This window comes from Pezoporus occidentalis, unplaced genomic scaffold, assembly GCF_034315485.1.
Source record: "Pezoporus occidentalis ecotype Australia unplaced genomic scaffold, CSIRO_AGI_Poc_V1 ctg367, whole genome shotgun sequence".
Lineage (NCBI taxonomy): Eukaryota > Metazoa > Chordata > Aves > Psittaciformes > Psittacidae > Pezoporus > Pezoporus occidentalis.
Window position 1 is genome coordinate 6723 of NW_026915669.1, and position 23967 is coordinate 30689.

General features: G+C 41.1%; 1 protein-coding gene across 3 annotated transcripts; it reads left to right on the forward strand.

The window, feature by feature from the left end:
- Positions 1-1405: 1405 nt before the first annotated feature.
- Positions 1406-23961, forward strand: LOC134170041 (carbonic anhydrase 5B, mitochondrial-like). Of its 3 annotated transcripts, none has more exons than XM_062631084.1 (7): positions 1410-1715; positions 11208-11405; positions 15421-15539; positions 17265-17360; positions 17527-17589; positions 19415-19570; positions 22985-23961. In XM_062631084.1, the coding sequence occupies exons 1-7, from the start codon at positions 1586-1588 to the stop codon at positions 23162-23164; spliced, it is 942 nt and encodes a 313-aa protein (XP_062487068.1). In that variant the 5' UTR covers positions 1410-1585; the 3' UTR covers positions 23165-23961. The 3 variants fall into 3 exon arrangements, with proteins under 3 accessions (XP_062487070.1, XP_062487068.1, XP_062487069.1); XM_062631085.1 differs by lacking the exon at positions 1410-1715 and adding an exon at positions 9597-9825; XM_062631086.1 differs by lacking the exon at positions 17527-17589 and having other exon boundaries at positions 1406-1715.
- The last annotated feature ends 6 nt before the right edge of the window (positions 23962-23967 follow it).

Consider the following 23967-nt stretch of genomic DNA (forward strand, 5'->3'; position numbering starts at 1 on the left):
ATAAGCTTGCCACTTCAGGCTACTAAAGTAGATTCCCTGAGCCTTGCACTTACACCCTGTGTGATAAGAGATGAGAAACACATCTGTGTTTAATGAAAATATTGCCAAGCAAATGAGTTTCTAATTCAAAACAACACAATTTATTAAGCAAAAAAAGCCAAAAACAAACCCAAAAAACAACCAACAAAACAAAGTGACAAATATTTCACAGGTAATTTTATGGATTAAGAAAGGAGTGGGGTTTGATGGCAAATTTTTAATAGCAGAATGTTAATAGTCTTCTCACTTTTGCCTGCTCTGTCATTGGTTAAGACTGTTGCTTTCAAAATATGCCTTCCTATGTACTTAATGGAGGAAAATAATCACATGGATTTTGTAAATACTGACATGAGAGTTACTAAAGGCCCCACATGACCTTGAAGCCACTAACAAGTCTTACTGGTCCTGGCAAGGCTCAGGTGCAGACTCTACCCACAGCCCTGCCTGCCTGGGCTGCTGAACTCTGATGTTAGGGCACTTGTCTTCAGGTTTGGCTTTGGACCTGTCTCAAGGAAGGACTCTGGACCCTTTAGTTGCTTGTCTGTTACACTGAGAAACTATAACACTAACTCAGAAATTACTTGTGTCTGTGCCATTGATGTGGATTGCAGCTATGGGAGGCAGAACAAACATCCCAAAGAATATTGAAGAATGGGATTTTAATATGGATCTTTCACATAAGATAACAATGTTATTGGAATTGCATGTGGGAATAGTAAGAGAGTAACATTCTTCATGCTTTCATCCCTAAGAAAAACATAGGTCATGAAAACATCTCAATCTGCTCTCCCCGCTGGGAAAAAGAGTACTTCAGCTGGGTCAAAGGGGTGTGTGAGTAGGAAGAGTAATTAGGGTTCCTTATGCCTGTTCCTATTTGTAGTCTATACAAAAATATCCCTCTTATGGGACATGGGATAGTTCAGAGGAACGAATTCCTCACCTTGAGGCTGCAGTGATGCTGTGTCACGTGCTTAGAACTAAAATACTCCTCTGCAGGAGGCTGCTCTTCCTACTCTGTGGGCAAGCCTTATAGATCTACTAGATTTCTGTGAATTCCTCAGTCTGGGCAGTCACCAGTCCTCTGAATTATAGCTGTTAATGACAGTTCTTAGCTATCTCTATTCAAATACACAGCTATTCAAATTCAAAGCATGTATGCAGCAAGACATGATAAGAAACCTCTCCTTGCATACAAAAGAGTGGTTTCTGTAACACTTTAGTTGCTCATCGAGCCAGATAAGAAAAAAGCTGGAGAGCACATGTAGAATAATCATCAACTAGCTAGTCCTCCAACAAAATATAGAGCCAATGAAGAAGGCAGTCTAGGGACAAGTTGAAAATTAACTACTTGTCAGTTCCACGTCTCCAACCAGGAAAGGGTGCTCACAGAATTTGTTATAAATCAGTCTGGAGACCCTCCAGTTATCTTGAAGCTGTGTATCTGCAGGATTTTTTCCCTCTGCTTTGTGTTGATAGGTCGCTGGACTCTGAAAAGCTCCTCTGGCTGTTTGACGAACAGAAGATTTGAAGTGCCAAAGTGATAGCAATGAATAGTTTGAAGGCAAATACCCTGGTGCGTTTCTACAAGCAGCTGAAAACTATCTGTAGTCCAGCAGCAGTGCCAGCAGGACTCTGCAGCCTGGCCACCTCCACTCATAAAAACAGGAATGGTGCATGTAAGTGTGCTTCGTTTTATTGAAATAGTGCTGGCTACCTACAGCAAATTGATTCTGAGGGATTCTGAATTTAATAGACACTGCAGTCTTTAATTTTGAGAAGTGTAAGCCACAAAACTCTCCAAATGTGGTGTACAGGATAACTGCAATGAATCGCTTCCTGAGATGCAGGATACTACTAGAAGATGTCAAAGATTTAGTTATTAAAACACTGATTAATTTATTTAAAGATAAGATGGTGCCAGCTAGAGATCGTGTGTCTACTTGCTCATGTGTAGATAATGTCAGCTGGAGCAATAGTAAAGAGTAGTTTTTTACATCTAGGAATCCTTTTGTTTGCTATTTTTTCCCCCGTCAATGTATTCAGCATAGTTGCTTTTCCCAAAGAACAGCCAGATCCTTCCTTGAATACTGAGATGTGATTTCCTTCTATTTAAACTATCAAACAACAAATTTTGTATTAACTGAGGAGAAAACAGATGGTTTTCTGGCAGATATAAAGCAAAGCAGAATGGAGACAAGCACAAGGCTTTGTTTATATTGAAAGCTAGAAGAAATACTCAGAAGCTTTCTGTGTTTAATAGCTTTACACTTGGAAATCCAATTTGAAGACTATGCCGAATTCTTTCTGCCGCTGAGTGACTAGCATTTCAAGAAACCTGGTAGATTGGCTGGCAAGTTCAGTGTGCACAGTGTTTTAGATACTCCTAGACATGGAAGCTTTATGTAATACACAGCATGCAAGCTTCCCTGCCACTTAGCACATCAGAAATAAGTCAGAACAGGTCTTATAAAGATACAGTGTTTGCAAAGTTTTTCAGAGTTCTTAGACTAAATATTCTTTTTCCTTTCTTGTTACTTAGAATAGAAAATGCAAATTGTATCCTGAAACCTTAAACCAGAATGGGTACTTCCATCTACTAATATTTGTTAATATAGCAGTTCCTTATTTTTTTTATACCTTCATTTTTAAAAGATGCCTTCTAGATATCTAGAAGATGATTAATTCTAGAAGCAAGATTAGCGCTCAGTTGTTTTATTAAAGAAGCAACCACAAGAAAGAGCTTAATTCCTAATGCAGTATTTAAATGATCACACGTGCATCCCTGACCACATTTTCCCCTTTTCTGTGCTTTCGTAGTACAGCTGAAAAGTATCTTAAACTTGTACTTCCTTTCCTACTAATTTTTTCTTTATAAGCATGCTCAGAAAATTAGAATCATAGAATAGTTAGGGTTGGAAAGGACCTTAAGATCATCCAGTTCCAACTCCCTGCCATGGGCAGGGACACCTCACACTAAACCATGTCACCCAAGGCTCTGTCCAGCCTGGCCTTGAACACTGCCAAACTTCATTTTTTCCCATTAAGACAAGGAAAAAGACATTGTTCATCTATTCAAAGAAAAGCATTACAGTAATGTTTAGGAAAACTATGATTCAGCCTTACAAAATAGCAGCTTTCCTAACAAATTCATATTAATTGTGTTAATTAGTCTCTACAGCTCTGCATCCCCTCCACATAAGAACATGTGCATATGAGAGAACATATTCTAACAGTCAGAAGCAATCTATCACTCCTTTAGCTGCAATTTATCAGCAGACTTCTTCAGCTCTGGAAATTCAACAGCTAAAACCAAAAGCTGTGCCAGTGAGTATAGTGTTGGGGCTCATACAGTACTGCTCATCATGTGCAGGGATATGAATTACTGCTTCAGAGGGGAAATCCAGATAATCCACTGTAATTGTGGTTAAAAAGTTCTGTCATGACTCTGTATTTTTATTCATTATTTATTCAGTGTTTTTATACTTGAAGACATGAAGATTGCAAGTGAGTATTCATTGTGAGTCCAACAATTTCCAATTTCAGAAGCCACACAAGAAAATATAAACATCTTTCATAAAAAAAAGTACTGAAATCATGAATCAGCAGCACAGGATCCCTCTAGACAGTTCCTAATTCTGCTCCTTGCTCAGTTTTAACATGCTACTAAGCTTTATAGCCTATAGAATTAAAAACTCGAGAAATGGAATGTATTACAGTTAAGTGTAACATTCCTGTTTCATCAGTGAAATTACTGATCTAGGAAAATTATTTGAAATGTTCAGTGGAGTAAGAAGGTAAACTGGAGAAATAACCACGATCCATAGAACTCCACACAGGATGGAGAAAGTAATTATTTTATGGTTACCCATGGCCCATTGGTTTCCAGTAAGGGGTTAATGATGTATTTTTTGCTATGGACACTTGTTCCAGGGTAACTGTACTGAGAAACTGAAACTCACTTCACGGTAACAAGATTTCCAGGAAGAGATCATACAAGGCTGTTCCATTATAGGACCACTGCTGTTTAAATTAACTGCAATTGCTCTCCATCTTTTTTTACTCTTTTCAATTTAATTTTTCCTCTTTTCAATTTAAGACAGATGCTATTTATTACTTAAATCTTTCTTTATTCCATGACATTCATGCAGGAAATGCCAAAACAAACTGATTCAGGAAAATGCTATCTTTGGAATGGCTGGTTTCAGCTGCCAGTGAACAGGCACCAGCTCTGAATAAGCCAGCCTGTAAGTTCCTCCATCTGCTGGCTAGACCCTGTGCACAACATCCATTCAGAGCAAAAAGCACATTCAATTAAATTCAGCTATTCACAAAAAACCCTTTTGGTGACAAAAACTTGATCAAAGAAATGGTAAAATTGGACTGTAGATTTCTTGGGTAATGTCTGCAATATGAAGTTCACCATTTTCCCAAACTTCATCTCCTATCTTTCTCCCTTCACCCTTCCCACACACAGAAGCAGTCTCTCGCCGATCTGTGTGGTGATGCTTTCACTCAGCAGTTAACTCAGATGTTTGCTTTGAGGATATAAGTTAAACAATTCAAAGACTGACACTTTCTAGTGCCTTTTCTGGATTCCTCATCTCCTCACAATGACAAAAGCATATTTCTGCACTTCACTAACAAAGAACTGTGAAAACATTGCTGAGAAACATGGCATATATTTATGAATTTCTAGTGACATAGACTACCACAGAGGATGTCTGTACTAAGCTCTGTAGTATGTTGTACCATGGAGGCAGTGGTTTCAGGCACCTTTTAATACAATAGAGAGCTGCTGGAAATGCTCTTCATAGGGATTTTAAGATTATGGAGCACCCAAGCAGTTGTTGCCAAAACAGATCTCAATGTATTTTTCTCTTTTCCTTTTCTTAGCCTTTTAGAAGTTAAAAGAAAAGCAGAATCCTTCAGGTTTTGGTTTTTAATAATTGTAGAAGTACAGAAATGACACAATCCAGGTGTGCCATCTCCAGGACTGCACATACAATTGCAGAAACTACACAAATTGTCCATGAGAGATCTTGTAAGCCCTTTCCATGCTGAGCTACTAAGTCTGCATGCATAATTTCGGCAAACGTTTTTATACAGAAAAGATAAAGCCTCTGTTTGCTTTACCTTGCCAACTGGAATCACCTCCTCCTTATCTGGACTTAGCCTCAGCCACTGCCTTCTCATCCAGCCTCCTATCTCTGCCAAACATTCTGGAAGCAGAGAAAAGCTCAGCATTTCACAATCTGCTGCTGCTTTTCTGTAGAGCTTAGAGTACTCTGTCAGTTACATCCATTTGATAAAAAGCACTGGACTGTTTATCAATAAGCTGGCCTAAATCACAGTCCAAATCTGACATCAATTCAGCAGAACTTTCAACACCTTGTCACAATGGACCTCAGCCAGCCATCACTGTTACCCTCCAAAATCTTGATTCACACTAAAAAGCTTCAAAGAAATCAACCTATTTTGGATTTCCTCTGTAATACTCGATCCAAGTGACTAAAGCAGAGCCACGGTCTTCTAAAGTTTAAAATGGTTCTCTGTTGAGTTTCAGTTATATGTTTGGGTTTATTTTTCAAATTCAGAATGTGTTGCTATGGAAAGGGCCCCTGGTCAACTTAGGACAAAAATGCACTTCCTTCAAGTAGGAACACTGTCCACCATGCTGTCCTCCCTCTTTTACTTCAGAGCTGGGTGAAGCTTGTTTGAAGGTCCCCGTGTAAACAAACCAAAGTGCTTCATTCAGCAGGTTGGATTTTTTTCCTTTTTAAAGATTAAACCCATAAAGACTGGAATCCCCTGAAGCTGAGTCATTTTACCCCTCATTCTTACTTGATAACCACCAATTTTCATACTCTTTCTTCTAATTCTGTAACCTATACATGAGAACTCTCTCCTCCCCAGGATACCTAAAGGTAAATTAAAAATGAAACATTGAAAAATATTTTGTCTCTTTAAATCAAGTTTACAACAGTGCAAACTGGAAGTAAAACCTTTCATTTAACTCAATTTATTTTGGATTTTTACCATCAAACTGCGGCCTTCAAAATATTTTCTTTGAGATCGTATTATAAATTAATGTTAATCCAGTAATATTATACACAACCCACATTTTCATCTGGATCTTGATTCCCACTCCAAACCTTTTGAGACTTGTATCAGTGCTAAATGAACTTTTTTAACAATTATGCCAAACACACCACAGCTGCAATTAATTATACAAAATAATTATAAAGATTTGGACTATTTGGATGGCTCTGTACATCTACTTCAGCTGGGAGTGGTAAGGAGAAAAACACACAGTGCAAGTGTAAGAAGCCTCCAAACACTATAAAATTAAATGGAGCATCACTGTATCTGTCTGGAAGATTTTAAATAAGTAAAATAAATCAAGCACAGATTAGGCCTGTTTGTGGCAGATCTCTCTTCATGAGTGACTCACATTTTGCTCACGCTTGTTATACTACAGTATTTACTGAACTGTTCAGACAATGCCATGGATATGGCATGTAAAAAGGCAAATGATAACTAGAACTTTCCTCAGTGAGCTGAAAGCAAATGAGGTGTGCGTAAAGCAAAGGGTGCAAAATGCACACTGATTAATTCTCAGCTTTTTTTTTCGTTTTTATTTAAACTTTGCACATTTGAAAACAGACCTAATAGATGAAGTTTCTGTTTCTCTTTCCACTCAGATTCTGCATCACTCATCCAGAAGGCCAATTGCCAAATTTCTGGTTCTGGTGTTCCCTATACACACAAGACTCTCTCATTTAGGAACAAGAGAGAATGTAGCTAAAACTTCCCAAATGGTCCAGAAATGCAGCAATTTTGGAAAAACATGAGAACAACAGAGATACTGTAATTCTGGCTGCCATTGTTCTCCCCAGCTTGCTGCTTGAGAGCCATGTCTCTTGCTTTCATAAACCACCTCTAGCTGGGACATGGCCAAGGAGACACTGTGTATCCGCAGTGGTCAAGAATAGATTTTGGCCATGCTAGTTGAGTGCTGTGCAGAAGGTTTAGAGCTTTGGTTTCCTTTTGCAGAGGTAGTTTTTGCCTTTCTGCCTGCAGTTTCCAAAACAAACCATCCCAATGCCACTCAGCTCGTATTTTGAAGAGGTTTCTTTAACCCAGTAGGGAAGAAAAGGTTTTCTTCATCAAATGCTGAAGTGTTACTTAAATAGTGTGTACATGTAAAAACTGGATGGGGATTCCATGAATGATTCAGAAGGGAAACAAAAATGTTCAGGTCAAAGTTATTTTTCTTTTAGTTCTGCACCAGAACAGCCCATTGTTTCCGCAAGCTGAAGAACTTTCCTGTGGTTGTGCTGTTCAACACACAAGAAATGACTCATTCTGCTCAGTTTTGTAGCTCTATAAGAAACTTCACATTTTCAAAAGCTTGCAGGATCTAATGCGTAAAAGCTTTACAAAGTTTGTCTATCTTAATGCCACAGTGTAAAGTAGTGGATTTTGAGGCTTTTTTTTTTGTCAGCTGCTTTTAACACACAGAAAAGTGATAGTTGTGCAGAAGCCAGGTTATGCTCTGCAACAGTAAGCACCTATACTATGATATAGGGCATGCATACATACATCAGTTAATTTAGTAGATGTGATTTCTAAACTGCCCGAAATTATTAGTTGTATTTAGAGGACACATCATGGGAGAATGGAATGTGAAGGAATGTCATTATTGCCTTGGTAGATAAGAATAAAACCCAGTATCTCTTTATACTGAATATTACAATACCTGAAGCTACATTTGAGCTCCCTGCTGCAATTAAGCATGAAGCTCATTATGAGCTGCCCTCATGACCAGGAGCTACCTGTTGCTCATAAGTAGCTTCAGGGACAGGTCTGACCTGTACTAAATACACTTGCCCAACCATGATCAATTGGCTATTAAACTGTAATTAACCCTGAATGCAAAACTGCATTTATGGGCGGCAACTGTTTTCAGTTTCATCAAGTACCTTTCTCTTCAAGTTACAGGAACTGTATGTTGAAGATAATACATTAACCATCCTGAAAAACATTGGGACTCAAACCACAGTTCATGGTGTTTGCAGTTGAATCTTGCTATACAAAAAAGGGCTGTGCTTTAAAGAAGGTCTATCTTGGCAAGTAGGAAGTAAATTAAATTCAAACCCGTATGAAGATAGGCTGAGAAAGTTGGGGCTGTTCAGCCTGGAGAAGAGAAGGCTGTGTGGAGACCTCATGGCAGCCTTCCAGTATCTGAAGGGGGCCTGTAGGGATGGTGGGGAGGGACTCTTCATTAGGGACTGTAGTGACAGAACAAGGGGTAATGGGTTAAAACTTAAACAGGGGAAGTTTAGATTGGATATAAGGAAGAAGTTCTTTACTGTAAGGGAGGTGAGGCACTGGAATGGGTTGCCCAAGGAAGTTGTGAATGCTCCATCCCTGACAGTGTTCAAGGCCAGGCTGGACGAAGCCTTGGGTGATATGGTTTAGTGTGAGGTGTCCCTGCCCAGCGCAGGAGGGTTGGAACTCGATAGTCTTGAGGTCCTTTCCAACCCTAACTATTCTATGATTCTGTAAAACATCCTAAGATCACAAGCTGTTTGTACATCTAATGATCTGTTTCCTCATCACATAGCCACTAATTGCAAATCACTTGCCAGATTGCAACCTCTTACTCAACTCAGGAGTACTCTAAATACATTGTACTGTGAATGCAATGGAAACTTGTTACACAACGTTGTAAACTAGAGCAAACACTTCTTTGTTGGCTCTATTTAGTCTTGTCTCCAACAGAACATTCTCAATGCTACATCAGGTTCCTCATGAAAATTCAGAAGTACTCACTCTAAAACACCCCCCAAGGGTAAATGCAAATGTGCAAAGCGATTTTAAGGGAGTAACCAAGAAACAGGATTCACAGGAGGTGGCCAGATGAAGGCCGGGAGCTGAGGTGTGGTGTTTGCTCCTGGCTGCTCAACAGACACAGCAAAACTGAGGACTCTTACTTCATCTCTGCACGTTCACTCAGTCCGCTTTCTACGGAGCTTCCTTTGTGTTCCTCACTGGGAACTGTAACAGAGAAAAAGGGGCAAGGAGTAACCAAGGTTTTAACCCGTTTCATCCACCTGCCTCAAGCAGTCTCACACATAATCCCAGTTGAATCGGCCCCTTTTTACCATCCTGGGGTGGTCCTGTTTCTGCCTCCAGCCTTTGGGGCAGATGCAGTGGGGTAAAACGGCCGTCATGTTAACTTCTCCCAGCTTTCCCGTGTGCAGTTTGGGACAGGGACACCCGTGCAACCTAAACCTCCTGCTTGAGTAAAACCGACTAGACAAGAATAACAGCTAACCCCCCTGTGACGCTGTCACCCTCAGGGCAAACACGTTTTTGATGTGAGTCAGGCACAGGGATCAGCATGACCACGGGAAATGGCGAGCACGCTCGCACAGAGATGTACTGTCTCCTCCGCAGCGTTATCACTGGATAAAATGCCGGTGGAAACCAGCCTCCGCCCCTGAGGGAGAAGCAGCCGCCGGGTGCCCGCCGCCCTCACCCTCCCGCCTCTATCAGCGACACCGCCCGCTCCCCTGAGGGGATCGCAGCGGTCGAGGGCCGGCCCGGAAGGGGCTGCGCCGCTCTGGGCCGGGCTGTGCTGGGCGGTGGCACCCGGCGGTTCCGCGGTCTCTTCAGCGATGCTGCCGCTGCTTCTCCGCGCTTGGGTGGCCGCTGCCTCACGGCGGGGGACGCGACGATGCAGCCTGGGCGCCTGCTGCTCCTACCGCTTGCGAGACGTCCGTGAGTGCTGCGGCCCTGCCGAGACCCTTCCCTCAGGGGGGGGCCGCCTGCCCACGGGCTCCTTCAGGCCCGCGCTGCCCTCGCCCCTCGAGCGGAGCAGCTCCCGCCTGCTGAGGGGAGCTCGATGTCCCCCCCGCTCCCCTTGCTCTCCCCGCCCGGTTCATCGCCTCCTGCCCACCGCGCTGCGCCCCTTCGGGTTGCCCAGGGCTCGGGCATGGGCAGCGCCCATGTTCCTCCGTCCCTTCGTGGTCCTGAAAGGGCTGCCGGTGCCTCCAAAGTTTGGCTAAGGCGGAGACACCAACTTCAGCTTGGCTTTGTCGGCGTCCGGTCCTCCGCTGAACGTCAGGAAATGGCAGTAACAGTAACGGGGATTTGAGGACTTCTGGGGAGTATTTTGTTTGCCTTACCTGTGTGTGGTGACCTTGTGCGGGCCGATAGAGTTTGGTCCTCGCTGAGGAAACTGAAGGGGAAGGTTGTTTAGCCACCCCTTACGTGAGAGGTTTGTTAAAAGATTTAACTTGCTTTTATTTTCCACTTGCAAAAGACCTCAAGCAGTTGTACATAATGAAGTAGGCAGTAATGCAGTGCCTGAGAGCCTCTCCAGTTTGGGTTCAGTGAATGGGCCGAGGACAAAAACCCTTTACTGGTGTTTCATCGGTGGTGTGGGACAGCAGGTGAACAAGTGCTCCCCATCCACACAGATCTTGATTCTGCTTTGAAGTAGAATAAAATCCTGCAGAAGCTGTATTCATGCAGCTGTATCCAAGCAGCCCCCAAAATGTGTAGTTTGGGGTTTTACAGGTTTGGGATCAGCTGTAGGTCCTGATTGTATAAAGGAGTCTTGGTCAATATGGGCACGGCTGCTTCAGGGCACTACACCCTCAGCAGTGGTGTAACCTGTAAGCACATGTAGGCGAAAGATTAGCACCTTCAAGGGGTTATTTTTGCTTTCTCATCAGAGTTGTCCTGCGTCTGGCGCAGGCTGATGTCAGTTGATGGTACTGGTGTATGAGGAAAGCTGAAGTGGTGTGCTGAGAGTCAGGCAAAGTTATAAAGCAGAAGCCACTTTAAAATCAATCATCTGTAAAAGAGAGTTTTCTAGGAAATAAGGAACAGAATTTCTTTGAAGAGCACTTTGCAAATGCAGTAAGGTATCGTCAACGCAGTTGTATGTCAGATTACTGCACTTCCCTATGTGGCTTTGAGTCATGCAACTGGAATGTGTTGTTATTATTTTTTTTACTTTTCTGTGCATCAGCTGACTTGAATTAGCTTTTGGAGCCAATATGCCAAAGCGCCTTCTCTTGCCAAAAAGTTCTGAGGTATTCAGTTGGAAGTTCTGTATCGTGCATTAGAGCCTGACTCTCTTCATCATCTTCCAGTGCATCCACTCTGGCAGAGTCCGCTTACAATTCCTGGAGGCACCCGACAGTCTCCTATCAATATCCAGTGGAGAGACAGTGTTTATGACCCCTTCCTGAAGCCTCTGAAAATCAGCTATGACCCAACAACGTGTCTTCACATCTGGAACAACGGCTATTCATTCCTGGTTGAGTTTGATGATTCTACTGATAGATCAAGTAAGAAAAACTCAGAAAAATCTGTTTAATGTCTTTATTAATGCATAGAGAGGAGAAATACTTGCTAGCTGTAAAACCTCAGGAGAAGTGTTGGAAATGAATGTATAGTAAAAGAATGTTTTAGCATTTACAGTGGTGGGAACTGTAATGCAAAAGTTCTATGCAGGCCTTACTCTAAGTATTTACTACCATGGACACTGCACAAACCCTGTGTTGCAGGTAAAGACTTACTCATATTGCACAAGCCTTAATCCCCTGCCTTTTTTATTAGGTCTCGTAATATCACAGCTTTGCTACATGAGTCAAGCTTCGGTTGTATGTATCTACTTAATTTTAAATGAGATTCCATATTACACTATTAAATAGTGAAGTGTATAAGATATTAAATAGTAATCTGCCACTTATCTCTTCTGCAGTGTTAACAGATATATTTAATGCATTTGAAATAACCGGTAACAAAATGACTTAAGTTTCGAAAGCATACACACTTATCTCAATAAGCTCTTGGAAAATCGAATTAATACTAAATTGCTACCATAGGGAACAGAAGGTGCATGTGTTCCTGTTAATTTTAGCATAAGCAGGAGTTCATGCATGCAGAATCAAATTATACATTCCAGTAATTTACTGTGAATAAGGATTCTGACCTGAGCAGCTATATCTTTTTTAAATGCTCAGTGTAGTGGAGTGACTTAAAATGAAGATATTGCTACCAAATTCCAGATGTTTTTGTCCATTGTTCCTTTTAAAAGTTGACTTTACCAAAAGGTACTGCTGGTGCGTATAAAGAAGTAAAAGTAGGTGAACTGGTCAGGGATATTGTGAAACACACGATTCATATTGATCACTTGTCCTGGATGGAAAAATTGAGGGACTTGGGGGAAGTTTGAACCTGTTTGATTAGAACTATTTATAAGGTGGCTGCTTGCCATGAGAGATGCTGGAACTTCGTAAGAGATTTAGTAATGCTCTTGGGAGGGAAGATTTCACAATACCAGTATTTTTGGTTGATGTTTTGAAAGAGGCTGGTGAAACAATACAGCAAAAATGATAGTGGTGGAATGCATGGAGCTTTGAGGCTTGTGTGACATTTGGGTTTTTTTTTGTTTTCTTGTTTATGGCTGTTCACCCAGAATATTTGTTTCCAACCAGAGAATATTCTTGTCCTTGTTCATTTGAGTGCTGTTGTATGTATGAAGAAACCAAGTATTGCTCTTGTGTTTTTTTACAGTACAAACTGCTACTGCATTAAGTGAGGTAGGTCAGAGGAGAGACTAAGATGGAGACATCACTTGTAGCTCATCAGTGATTTTAACTAACTAACTTTAGATTGGTTTTCTTTAACCTAACAATCTTTTTAAATTTAACATTCTTTTACTTGATCTAGCCATATCCCAGTATCTGTTGAGGATGCATTCTCGAAGTGTAATGGTTTGCAGTTTGATGGATAACAAAGTTTTTTTGTTTTGTTTATTTCTTTGTTTTCCCTGCCAGGATTGATGTAGTGGAGGGGAATTGCCTGCAGAGGTTAACAAACACACAGCATTTAAATGCACAGGAACAGTGTTTTTTGACATAGACGCAAGCATCAGGACTGTCAGTCAGAGGGGTGCTGGCCTTCCAGAGCCTGGCTAATCAGAGCGCATTACAGCTCTGAAAAATCTTACCCACTTCATCTGTAAGACTGAACACTTGAGGTAAAGATTTAAGTGTAAACATTCTTGCTGCCTCTTTCTGAATGGCTGGCTTATCATCATCATCTCCTTCGAACTGAAGTCAGTGAAGGGTGATGATGGCTAGTGGAGGATGACATGAAATGATCAGTGACAGGTGACAGGACTCCAAAATGACAGAGAAAGAGCAGATGTTGCTGTATAAATGACCAGGTTTTCAAGTGCCTACCTCTCTCCTCTGTCTTTTCTGTCTTTACTTGCTATTTCTGATTTTTCTTTCTGCCAGCTTCTGTCTAACAATAATAGAAATCCAGAGAAGGAAGCGTAGGAATAAAGAAAAGCAACAAAATTGAAACAGAAGATGAAAAATACAAAATGAAGTATGCACCCAGGATAGACAAAAATGCCCAACTCCTGAGATGAGGCAAATCAAGACTTGGGCAAAAAATGAAGGTAGTGCTGCCATGGGGTGTTTGCTTATGAGCAGATCAGGAAGATGAAGAAGAAAAGAGGGTTTGGGGAAGGTATGTACTGAGTGTGGTCCTGTCTGTGTGCACGAATGCCATCTGCTGCAAGGAAATGAGACAAACAGATCCAGGGTTACAGCAAAAAGCTGATGTGATTATTTCTGGTGATTGTTGTTTGAGTTCCTTTAGACTTCTGTTTTGTTTTGAAATTTTCAAGACTGGTGAATTGAGAGGAAATGAAATGGGAAAAATGTTTGTAAAGGGACTGTAAATTCCTGTTTGTTTCCTGTCACTTTTGGGTGTCCACTACAGGAACCTGATTTTCTACATGTGTCCCCTGTGCCTAACTTTACTCATGAGGCAAACATTCAAGTAAATGTGATTATTAACATGAATGTAGCTGCTTGTGGGTTTGCATCATCACAAAATCAGGAATGGGTAGTCTTAAAGCACAGAGACTTAATTCTGAAGGACTTTGCAGTGGGCCACATCTTCATCCTATCCTTTTAAGTTACCTTTCTGCATCGTGATTTTTCAGGGATGGTCAGTATTGCACTTCTGCTAAAGCTCAGCAGCAGCAGATGAAACAAATGTCAACTAATTGACATTAGCATACTCTTTTATCGCAATCAGACCTGCCTAGTTAGAATTTCAAAACTAATGGTTGGTTTTCATAAAATAAAAAAACCAAAACCAAAAGACAAACAAAACACCCCCCCCCCCAACAAAAAAAACAAAACCAAGAAAAGTTCTTAATACCTTTCATTATTTTCTCCTTAGCTTTAAAGTGATTAACTTCAAATAGTGTGGGATTATGTACTTTATACAGTGGTTTGCTATAAAATTTAACCATGACATACAGTTAAGTAAAAATCAGCAAACAGGACTTTACAGCTGCATATTTGTTTAGCCCTTTGGAAGTAATTATGGTCTCTCATTTACCAGGTGCTGTCTTGTAGTAACTAGGAAGAAGGCTTTGCAGCATGTTCCTGGCTTGATTAGGAAAAAATGAGTAAAACCCAATAGAACATAGAAAAACTATGCCTAGAGTATTTCATTCGTGTATTTGCAAAATGATGAGAGGCTTTCTGAAATCAGGAGAGCAGACTCAATGCTTACCTCATGGCTAAAAAGTGCATTAAAGCTTCCAGAAACTCAGAATCTTGTGCATAGATACTTTATGGAGTGTAGCTTGAACAGTTCACAGTAGGCACAATATTAATACATTTCTGGCTGTGCAGAAAACCTTTAACATTGGTTATGAAGTCTGAAAGTTGTATTGAAGCGAAATAGTATGTTTGGACTTTTGTAACTTGAAGAACAGCAGAATTGAATGTTTGACACAGTGTACTGATTTTTTTTTCTGGCAAAATTGGACTTTTGAAGGCTTGTCATGGGAAATGTCAATGTTTTTCATAGATGCTGAGGCTTTGCTGGGATGTCATTTAGTAGATGTATTAATTACTTTGTCATTACACATGTTTCTTTGGGATAAGGCAGTTCTAATATGCCTGCTCAAAGAGAAGAGGATAGATCATATCATGTAATCACCACTCTGCCAAACTGGATGTGAACTGGGGAGAAAATTCCCTTGAGGGGAGTTGGATGAGGAGACTATTTGGCTTATCTTCAGCTTGATGTGATTGATTCATACTGCAGGGGGAAACAGTGGTGTGTTTGCTTGAACAATTTTGTTGTATCAAAGGAAAGTGTACAAGTAGCCAAGCATTAGGGGGACTGTTCCAGTTAAGGCACATTGCTCCACCTGATCTTTTTACTGGTCAAGTTTATTTCAAGGAAGATCTTGCTGTGTTAGTTGTCTGGATAATTCTAAATCATGTTTATTAATATGTGTGTCTTGTTTTGGTTTTTTAGTAATTGATGGAGGTCCCTTGGAAAACCAATACAGGCTAAAGCAGTTCCACTTCCATTGGGGAGCTATAAATGACTGGGGTTCGGAGCACACAGTTGACTGTAAATTTTACCCAGCAGAGGTATGAGATAAAATGCTGAACAATGCAAATGCTTGTGGGGACTGGAGGCTGGGTGTCAGGCTGTCTGTGACTGTACCGCATGCTAAAAAATTCTGAGTTTTAAGCATTAAAGCTTACTGTTAAAGATCAGAACTGATAGGTGCCAGAGCTCATCCACCATTTTATTAGTAAGTTCACATTCACTCTGTTTTCTGGAGAACACAGTCTTAAAATTGAACATTGGCCTCATTACTCAAAGTTTCAGTTAATGTTTTCTTCTCCCTGAATGGCCCTGGGGGTAGCTGCCGGACAAGCCAATGGCAGGCAGTGAATTATCATTGATATTCCAGCTCTGTAGGGATGGAGTGGCACAGCTCTGCTTGTCCTTCCCCTCTTTAAAGGGGAAAAGGATGAAACGGAAAGCAGACTGAGGATGCAATTGGGTCTTAATGAATTCCCAGGTCCCAGCTAATGTGATGCAGATCAGGTGGGCAGCAATTACTGAGGTAAGTGTGCAAGCTCAGATCTTAATAAGAAAATGTAGCTGCTTTACCTCTGAGCTCTGCCATAAGCTGTGAGTTCATATTTTCTTGGGAGTACAGTGAATGCCCTGCAACTCAGCTGCTGTCTGTAGTGGGCCTCAAATTTTCAATCCTTGCTGCTTTAAAATCACAACTATTACTAAATGCTGCCAGAGATACAAAGCACATACTGAATACTCTTTTAAAAATACATATTTAAAGAGAAAATGAAAGATTATTTGTCACACCCATACCTGTAAATCAAAAGGCCTCATCCTGCTTTCCCTGTCTTGTGTAGACAGAGCCCCATCTAATGTTAAAGGTTATTTCCAGTTATCAACAGTTTTTTATGTGTTTTTTTAAGGTGTTAGAATAACATACAGCAGAGTTCTATGGTAGTATAGCAGTTATCATGATTATTTTGTGTTTTCAACTCCTAAGCAATCATTAGAGCAGCAAAACTTTTCTGAGTAACTACTGAGGCAGAAAGAGAGTCAATAAAAAGGATGGAGCCAGTGGGGACGAATATAGATTAAGTTGCTCAGAGAGGAAAATATGACAGATATAAACACAGTAATATTCCAAAGATGGAGAATTTTGAAAAATGGTGATTTTCGAGAAGGTGTTTCTCTTCTGTGAACGTGTTCAGAATTATGCCTGTTAGCTTTTCAAGGTATGTGTTACCAGCAAGTTACAGTCCCCAGGTTCTGGGGCTGGGGCTGGGTATCTGTCCAATACACAAAACCCCTTAATGGAGTGCTTGTATTGGACTGTAAGCAATGCAGAGGAAGCTTATTATGTGCATGAGAATGTTCTTTAGCAGACTAGCATTCTCTGTACCATTCCTGTTAAGAAATGAGTGTCCTTCAGTTCCAGGTATACTAAGCCTTTTTTGTGCTTTTAACTAGCCTTCCTGTAATTAGTCTCCCACATACAAAATCCCTTTCGTATTTGTGAAGTGTGGTTTATGGGTCTTTGGCTATTATTTAAAAAGAAAGAAAAAAAAACCAAACCAAACAAAAAAAAAACCAAACGAAAAAATCACATTCTTTCCCAACACCACTTTGGTTCTCGTTTTTGTGCTGTATGTTTTTGTTCTGAGGTAGCTCATTGCAGTGTCTCAAATTGCCAAGGAGCAAACATAGCAAAGATCAAGAGTCGAGCTTCTTGATAATCATTGCTGTGTTCTGTGCACGTGTTAATTTCTTATTCATTTATATTTCAGTTGCATTTAGTACACTGGAATGCCGTTGTGTACCCAACCTTTGAAGAAGCTGTAATGGAAGGTAACGGCTTGGCTGTTATTGGAGTGTTTTTAAAGGTAATTTCACTTTGTGTAATAAGCTATAACGATGCCTTTTTATTTTGTTAAGACCAATTTAGGACAAAATACTTCTAGATTGTTGTTGTTTTCAAGAAATACTGATTAAAGTAGATATGTAGAATGTCAGCTTAATGATTTTCTAACTCCTGTCTGTCTTCTGCAGCTAGGAGCACGTCATGAAGGGCTGCAGACATTGGTTGATGCCTTGCCAGCAGTTAAACACAAAGTAGGTATTTTTAAGTGTCCCACCAGTTGTCACTCAGCATAGCTAATGCAGTCATTAAACGTAAAGAATACTTGAGAAGAGCAAAACAGTAGTAAAGGCTTTCTTCCTTAAATATCAGTAGGGGGCCTGATTGTCACCTTGGTTAAATTGTTGACTGCCCTGACAGTGGGAGGAAAGCTAATTTTTAAGGAGGAATTGTACACGTTAAGCTTTCCAAACTCTTGTTTTAAGAAATTATGCTCTTCAGATTGTATCTCCTTAGAATGGCAGGCACACGTTTAACGCTGGCCCTCACTGACACTTCACTGACGCCTGCCCTTCCGCTTCCATGAAAGCAGGTGCCATTGGATTAGTTTTTATATGTCATTTAACTGGAAAGAATTCGCTGTGCTGTGTAAAGCGATAGTTTATTTCTTGTGGAATTAAGGCTTTCTGATTTTTGTCTGGCGTTTGAGGAGATTATTGTTTGCTTATTTTAAACGCTCTTAAGTTTTCGAGGGGAATGGCACTCTTTCTTCACAGCTGATTTCTGATTCTGCCAGGAGAGGGAGTGCTGCGTCTCTGTAAGTGCTCAGTAGCAGCTCATGCTCCTCCAGGGGCCCGTTCGTTTTTGAAAGCAGACGTTGAAAATACACATTTTGCTGGCTTGTAGGTGCGTCCAGTTGAAGTCGCTGTGCCATTATTTATCGCAGGAAGGATTTTCTAAAATCCAAATAAACCAAATATTTATGGCAGTGATGTAAAATTCTGCCAGATAAATGCCAAACAAGTCAGTTCTGTGCTTAAAGACCTAAGCCCATGATGAGAATATAATATTGTACAGCATGTGAGTTTGAAAGAAACTAAAGCCAAGGTCTTTAAAAGAAAAATACAGTATGAAATAGAAGGCTCTTCAAGCCGCATGTGGGCTGCTCCAATTTCTAAAAGGTCACCCTGCAACACATCAGCACTTGGTTTGAAATGTATGAAAACCTTTGTTTCCTAGTTATCACCGCCTTAAGCACCAAACAATGAGGAACATTACCCAGATTAGCAGGAGGAAGGTCAGATAATACCCATTCTGATGTATTTGCATCTTCCTCTCACATGCAGGGTGCAAGGTCCCATCTAAAATCTCTTATCCAACACCCTATTGTTGAAAAATCCTATACTGTATTATTTTTTCATTCTCAATGGGAAACTGATAAAACCTGTCTCAGTCTTCCTTTTCTGCATTGCCTGTATATCCTGGAAGTATCTCAGAAGTAAAACGTTTAAGTAGGAAATCATGGGCTCTGAAGCTCCTGCTGTCTGGTATCTCACTCGTGGAGATGAATGTGGAGACATGAATACTTGATATGATTTAAATAAAACTTTAGTCATTCTCCTTTACCCAGCTGCCTAAAATCATGTGGTGAAAAGTAAAGGCACTATTGTTTGCAGTCTATTAAGTGTATCTGGCAGAGCAACCTGAACTTACTGCATCATTTATTCTTTTATTATTCTTTGTTTCTAGCTCCCACAAAGACACAGTCGGTTGCTCCTTTGCACTCCTTGTTCTTCTGCCCTGAATTCCTAATGGCTTGTGGGGACAACAGAAATATTTAAATTTTGTCTACTCAGTAGCTGCCTCTAGTGCTTCAAACCCAGCTTACCAATTTTGTACAAGTTCATGGGGTTTAAATTATTATGTTATTAGATCATTATTAATAGTCACAATACCTATTTTTGCATATGCATACATAACATGTACAGTATTTAATATTGTTTTGAATCATTTAATATTTTTAAGGGTTTTTTTTTGCCTCAAAATACTATTTTTAAAACTCTTTTTTTCTTGCATTAGGACACTGTTATTGAGTTTGATGTCTTTGATCCCTCCTGTTTGATACCTTCATGCCCTGATTATTGGACCTATGCGGGCTCTTTGACTACTCCCCCACTTACTGAATCAGTCACATGGATTATTAAGAAGCAGCCCATAGAGGTTGATGAGAATCAGGTAAATCTCATGCTTACATTTCAAATCATACCATATACCTTTTTATCTCCCTGCCAAGATTCACAGAAGTAGCTGCTTACCAGTACCAGTAATTCTCTGTGAATACAGAGATTGGTGGCTGCTTCACAGCTGGTATTTGGATAGGAATCCTGACATAAACAGCAGCTGATATTGAAGGAAAGTAAGCAGTTGAAGATACTTCTCCAGCTTTCCAATAGAATTTTATCTTGATAAGTGATAAGCAGTGACTTATGGTAGAAGCTGCCTGTTAAAAACTTTGAAGGTTATTTGTTGTAGCTCTGTTTGCTCTCCTTACCAGGTTGCAGCTCTTCTTGTGGTAGGGAGTGAGAAGGACGGACATGTTTTCTGAAATTCCAAAATCTCACCTTGTGTACATTTTCTTGGTAGTCATGTTGTGCAATTGCACAGGAATCTTGTGAAGACTTGTCCTGGGTTCAGCAGTAGCAGTCATTTTTCTCCTTCTTGGTAGCTGGTGCAGTGCAGTGTTTTGGCTTTCGGCTTGGGAACAGAGGTGATAACAATGATGTTTTGGTTTGGCCAAGGACTTTGTGAGCCTCATGCTCTGCCAGGGAGGAGGGGAAGCCGGGAGGAAGCAGAGACAGGACACCTGACCCAAGCTAGCCAAAGAGGTATCCCATACCACAGCACGTCATGCCCAGGATGTAATGGGGAGTTACCTGGAAGGGCTGGTAGTCTGCAGGGTTGCAGGAGGTATCGGTCAGAGCTTGGTCGGGCTGGGGGGGCGAGTTATCGGTCGGCTGGTGGTGAGATGATGTATTCTCTTCCCTTGTTATTTCCTTTATCATTATTATTACTGGTGGTAGCAGTAGTGATTTGTGTTATACCTTAGTTACTAAACTGTTCTTATCTCAACCCACGGGAGTTGCATTCTTTTCGATTCTCCTCTCCGTCCCTCCGGGAGTAGGGGGAGGGAAAGAAGGGGGGGGAGTGAATGAACGAGCTGCCTGACTGGGTTTAAACCACGACAAGACTGCAAGAGCTAATCTGCTGTTCTTCTCTTGTGTGATGTCTGAAAATACAGAAGCAATGGTGGGTGGCTCACGTGCCATTCTGATGGCCGTAGTGAGTTTCCATTGTGTTTTCTGTTTTGCCTTTGTGGGCATGTTTTTGATATATTTGGCTATACTGTCCTTGAATTCTTTTTTTTTTTTTCAATTCCCCTTTAAAAAGGGCACACAAATTTTTCAGCAAACATTTGTATTATAGAAGTTATTTCAAGTGTAAAAGTTTGTGGTCAGTCGCCTGTCCTGAGACTAACCCTAACTTGTCACCATAGACCTTCTGTTGCTTTTAATTTTACTACTTCATGTTTCAATGTGATGGTATTCCTTGGTATGAAGTAGATGTAGGGACATGTAGAAAATGATCAGGAGGACTCATTGGAATTGTACTACTATTGTAGTTTTTGTTGGAAGTTTTCAGTATTTTTTTGTCTGTTCAGAGTTGTGAAGTAATTACAGCATAGAACATTACAGCATAGAACAAGTCTTGGAGATTGTTGTGAAGCAAGTAAAATTTAACAACCCCCCCAAAATCTACTGTTATTTAATGGTTTAAGAGGCACTGAGAATTATCTGTGCAATCTCACAGGATTAAGTGCATCCTCAGCAAGTTTGCCGATGACACCAAGCTGTGTGGTTCGGTTGATACGCTGGAGGGAGGGAATGCCATCCAGAGGGACCTTGACACGCTTGTGAGGTGGGCTGATGATGCCAACCTCATAAAGTTTAACCATGCCAAGTGCAATCCCAGGCACAGCTACAGGTTGGGCAGAGAAGGGATTCAGAGCAGCCCTGCGGAGAAGGACTTGGGGGTGTTGGTTGATGAGAAAATGAACATGAGCCGGCTTCAGTGTGCGCTCGCAGCCCAGAAAGCAACCATATCCTGGGCTGCATCAAAAGGAGTGTGACCAGCAGGTCAAAGGAGGTGATCCTGCCCCTCTACTCTGCTCCTGTGAGACCCCACTTGGAGCATTGTGTGCAGTTCTGTTGTCCTCAACATAAAAAGGACATGGAACTGTTGGAGGAAGTCCAGAGCAGGGCCATGAGAATAATCAGGGGCTGGAACTCCTCCCATATGAAGACAGGCTGAGAAAGTTGGGGCTGTTCAGCCTGGAGAAGGGAAGGCTGCGTGGAGACCTTGGAGCAGCTTTCCAGTATCTGAAGGGGGCCTATAAGGATGCTGGGGAGGAACTCTTCATTAGGGACTGTAGTGATAGGACATGGGGTAATGGGTTAAAACTTAAGCAGGGGAAGGTTAGATTGGATATAAGGAAGGAGTTCTTTACTGTGAGGGTGGTGAGGCACTGGAATGGGTTGCCCAGTAAAATTGTGGATGCTCCATCCCTGGTGGTGTTAAAGGCGGGGTTGGACAGAGCCTTGGGTGACATGGCTTAGTGTGAGGTGTCCCTGGTCATGGCGGTGGGGCGTGGTGGTGTTGGAACTGGGTGATCTTGGCGTCCTTTCCAGCCCTAACTATTCTATGATTGTCTCTAATTTTTGAGGCTTTGGTTAGTAATTGCGAGTGCAATGACATGAGGCAAATTGTGAATTTACTGGGGGGAGGAGGTGGGGTGATACAGTTTTTTATGGAGAGTAATGATCTGGAAAGTCATACTCCAAGCTAAAACTCTGAAGAATAGTCATGTATGTGATCTTAATATTTTAGTTTACATAAAGGAATAGGACAGGACAAACTGAGGACTGTTAACAGAGCAGAAAGAACTGAATGCGTAATGGAACATTCTTATTTTCAATTGAAACTTTTTTCATTTCTTTTCTGTTCTTTTTTCTTTTTGTCTTTTTTGCCATGGTTCTTTTTCAGTCTCGTTCTTTTATGGCATAGAAAGGCTTATAGTTTACTTGACATTGTAATGCCCTTGTGAGCATTTAAAGCCTGACCTGCTGCATACTTCATTTTAGTCCCCAGTTAGAAACCACTGAGTATAACAGCTATGTAGATTGTTGCTTGTTGAGCTTCCGTCTTTTCTGGGTGCCAGCATATGCACGTCAGTATAAGCTAAAAGAACTCCAGAAAAGGTGTAAATTAAGAAGGTTGGAGAGGTTTATTTAAAGACAGCATATGTTCCATCTCTGGAAGTCAGTTTCATCTCAGATGTGCCACATTTCAGATTTAATTTGCCTAAATATGGCAGATGACTGACAGTTCATCTTCTGCACTGATATAGCTGATGGTATATCTTTACCAGCAGGTGACAAAGAAGTGCCACAGGTCTGTGCTAAAACTTCCCAGAATGCAAATGTAATAATACGTTTGATTTTGTTACCCAAGCATGAATGACTGTGTTTTGTCGTGAACTTCAATAATTCTCCAGTTAGTAAAGTCACAAAACTGGACATTTCTCATTCTCAGCTGGAGGCGTTTCGGATGCTGCTCTTTACTTCAGACGGTGAAGAAGAAAAGAGAATGGTAGACAACTTTCGCCCTCTTCAGCCATTAATGAACCGAACCGTCCGTTCATCCTTCCAAAGCAGGCATCTCTTGAATGCTGAAGAGCAGCCCAAGGACCATGCTGAGCAGATGAGGCCATAGATGGCCCATGAAATGTCAGTCCAGACTGCAGTACCTGGCTATAACAGACTTATTTTTTCAATTATTTTTCCTTTTTCTTCAGTATATGTCACAACATTTCCACAGCCACCCAGCTTCAGTTCTGCTAAGTGCCATTTGACTTTCAGTAGAGAAGCTGTGGAGTTTTTTAGTTTTCCTTTTTTTTTTTTTTAAGAAGTAAATAATATTAACCTGTAACAAATTGACTTGCTTTAAAACAGGAATTGGTAAAGAAAGTATTGACAGCTAAAGGAAGAATAAGGGCAGGAAATCTTTTCTGAATTGTTCTGCCTCTTCTCTGAATTGCTCTTTCTTTAAGTGCTCTTTCAAGTGACTTGCACAAATCAGTAATCCCAACTAAAAATGTTGTCAAGCAGGAAGTGTGAAGAAGTGAAAAGTATTAGGTTTGTGGTCAGTGGCACGAAGTCTAATTGGAGACCTATAACTAGCGGTGTCCCCCAAGGGTCAGTACTGGGCCCAGTATCGTTCAACTTGCTCATCAGTCATTTGGATGGAGGGATAGAGTGCCTGCCATGGGGAGGAGTGGCTGATACCCTTGAGTGCTGTGCTGTCCTTCAGGAGGATCTAGTCAGGATGGAGAGAGGAACCTTTTGAAACTCAGCAAGTGCAGAGCCCTGCAGCTGGGGAGGAATAACTCCATGAACCAGCATAGGCTGGGGGCTGATCTGCTGGAAAGCAACTCTGAGGAGAGAGATCTGGGGGTCCTCATGGACAATGAGTTATCCATGAGCCAGCAGCAATGTGCCCTTGTGGCCAAGGACGCA

Excerpts from the sequence above, each read along its gene's own strand:
- LOC134170041 (XM_062631084.1), top strand. The coding sequence starts at position 1,586 with ATGAATAGTTTGAAGGCAAATACCCTGGTGCGTTTCTACAAGCAGCTG. Across the intron at positions 15,540-17,264 it reads GTAAATTTTACCCAGCAGAG|TTGCATTTAGTACACTGGAA; the intron begins GTATGAGATAAA and ends TTTATATTTCAG. Across the intron at positions 17,590-19,414 it reads TGCCAGCAGTTAAACACAAA|GACACTGTTATTGAGTTTGA; the intron begins GTAGGTATTTTT and ends TTCTTGCATTAG.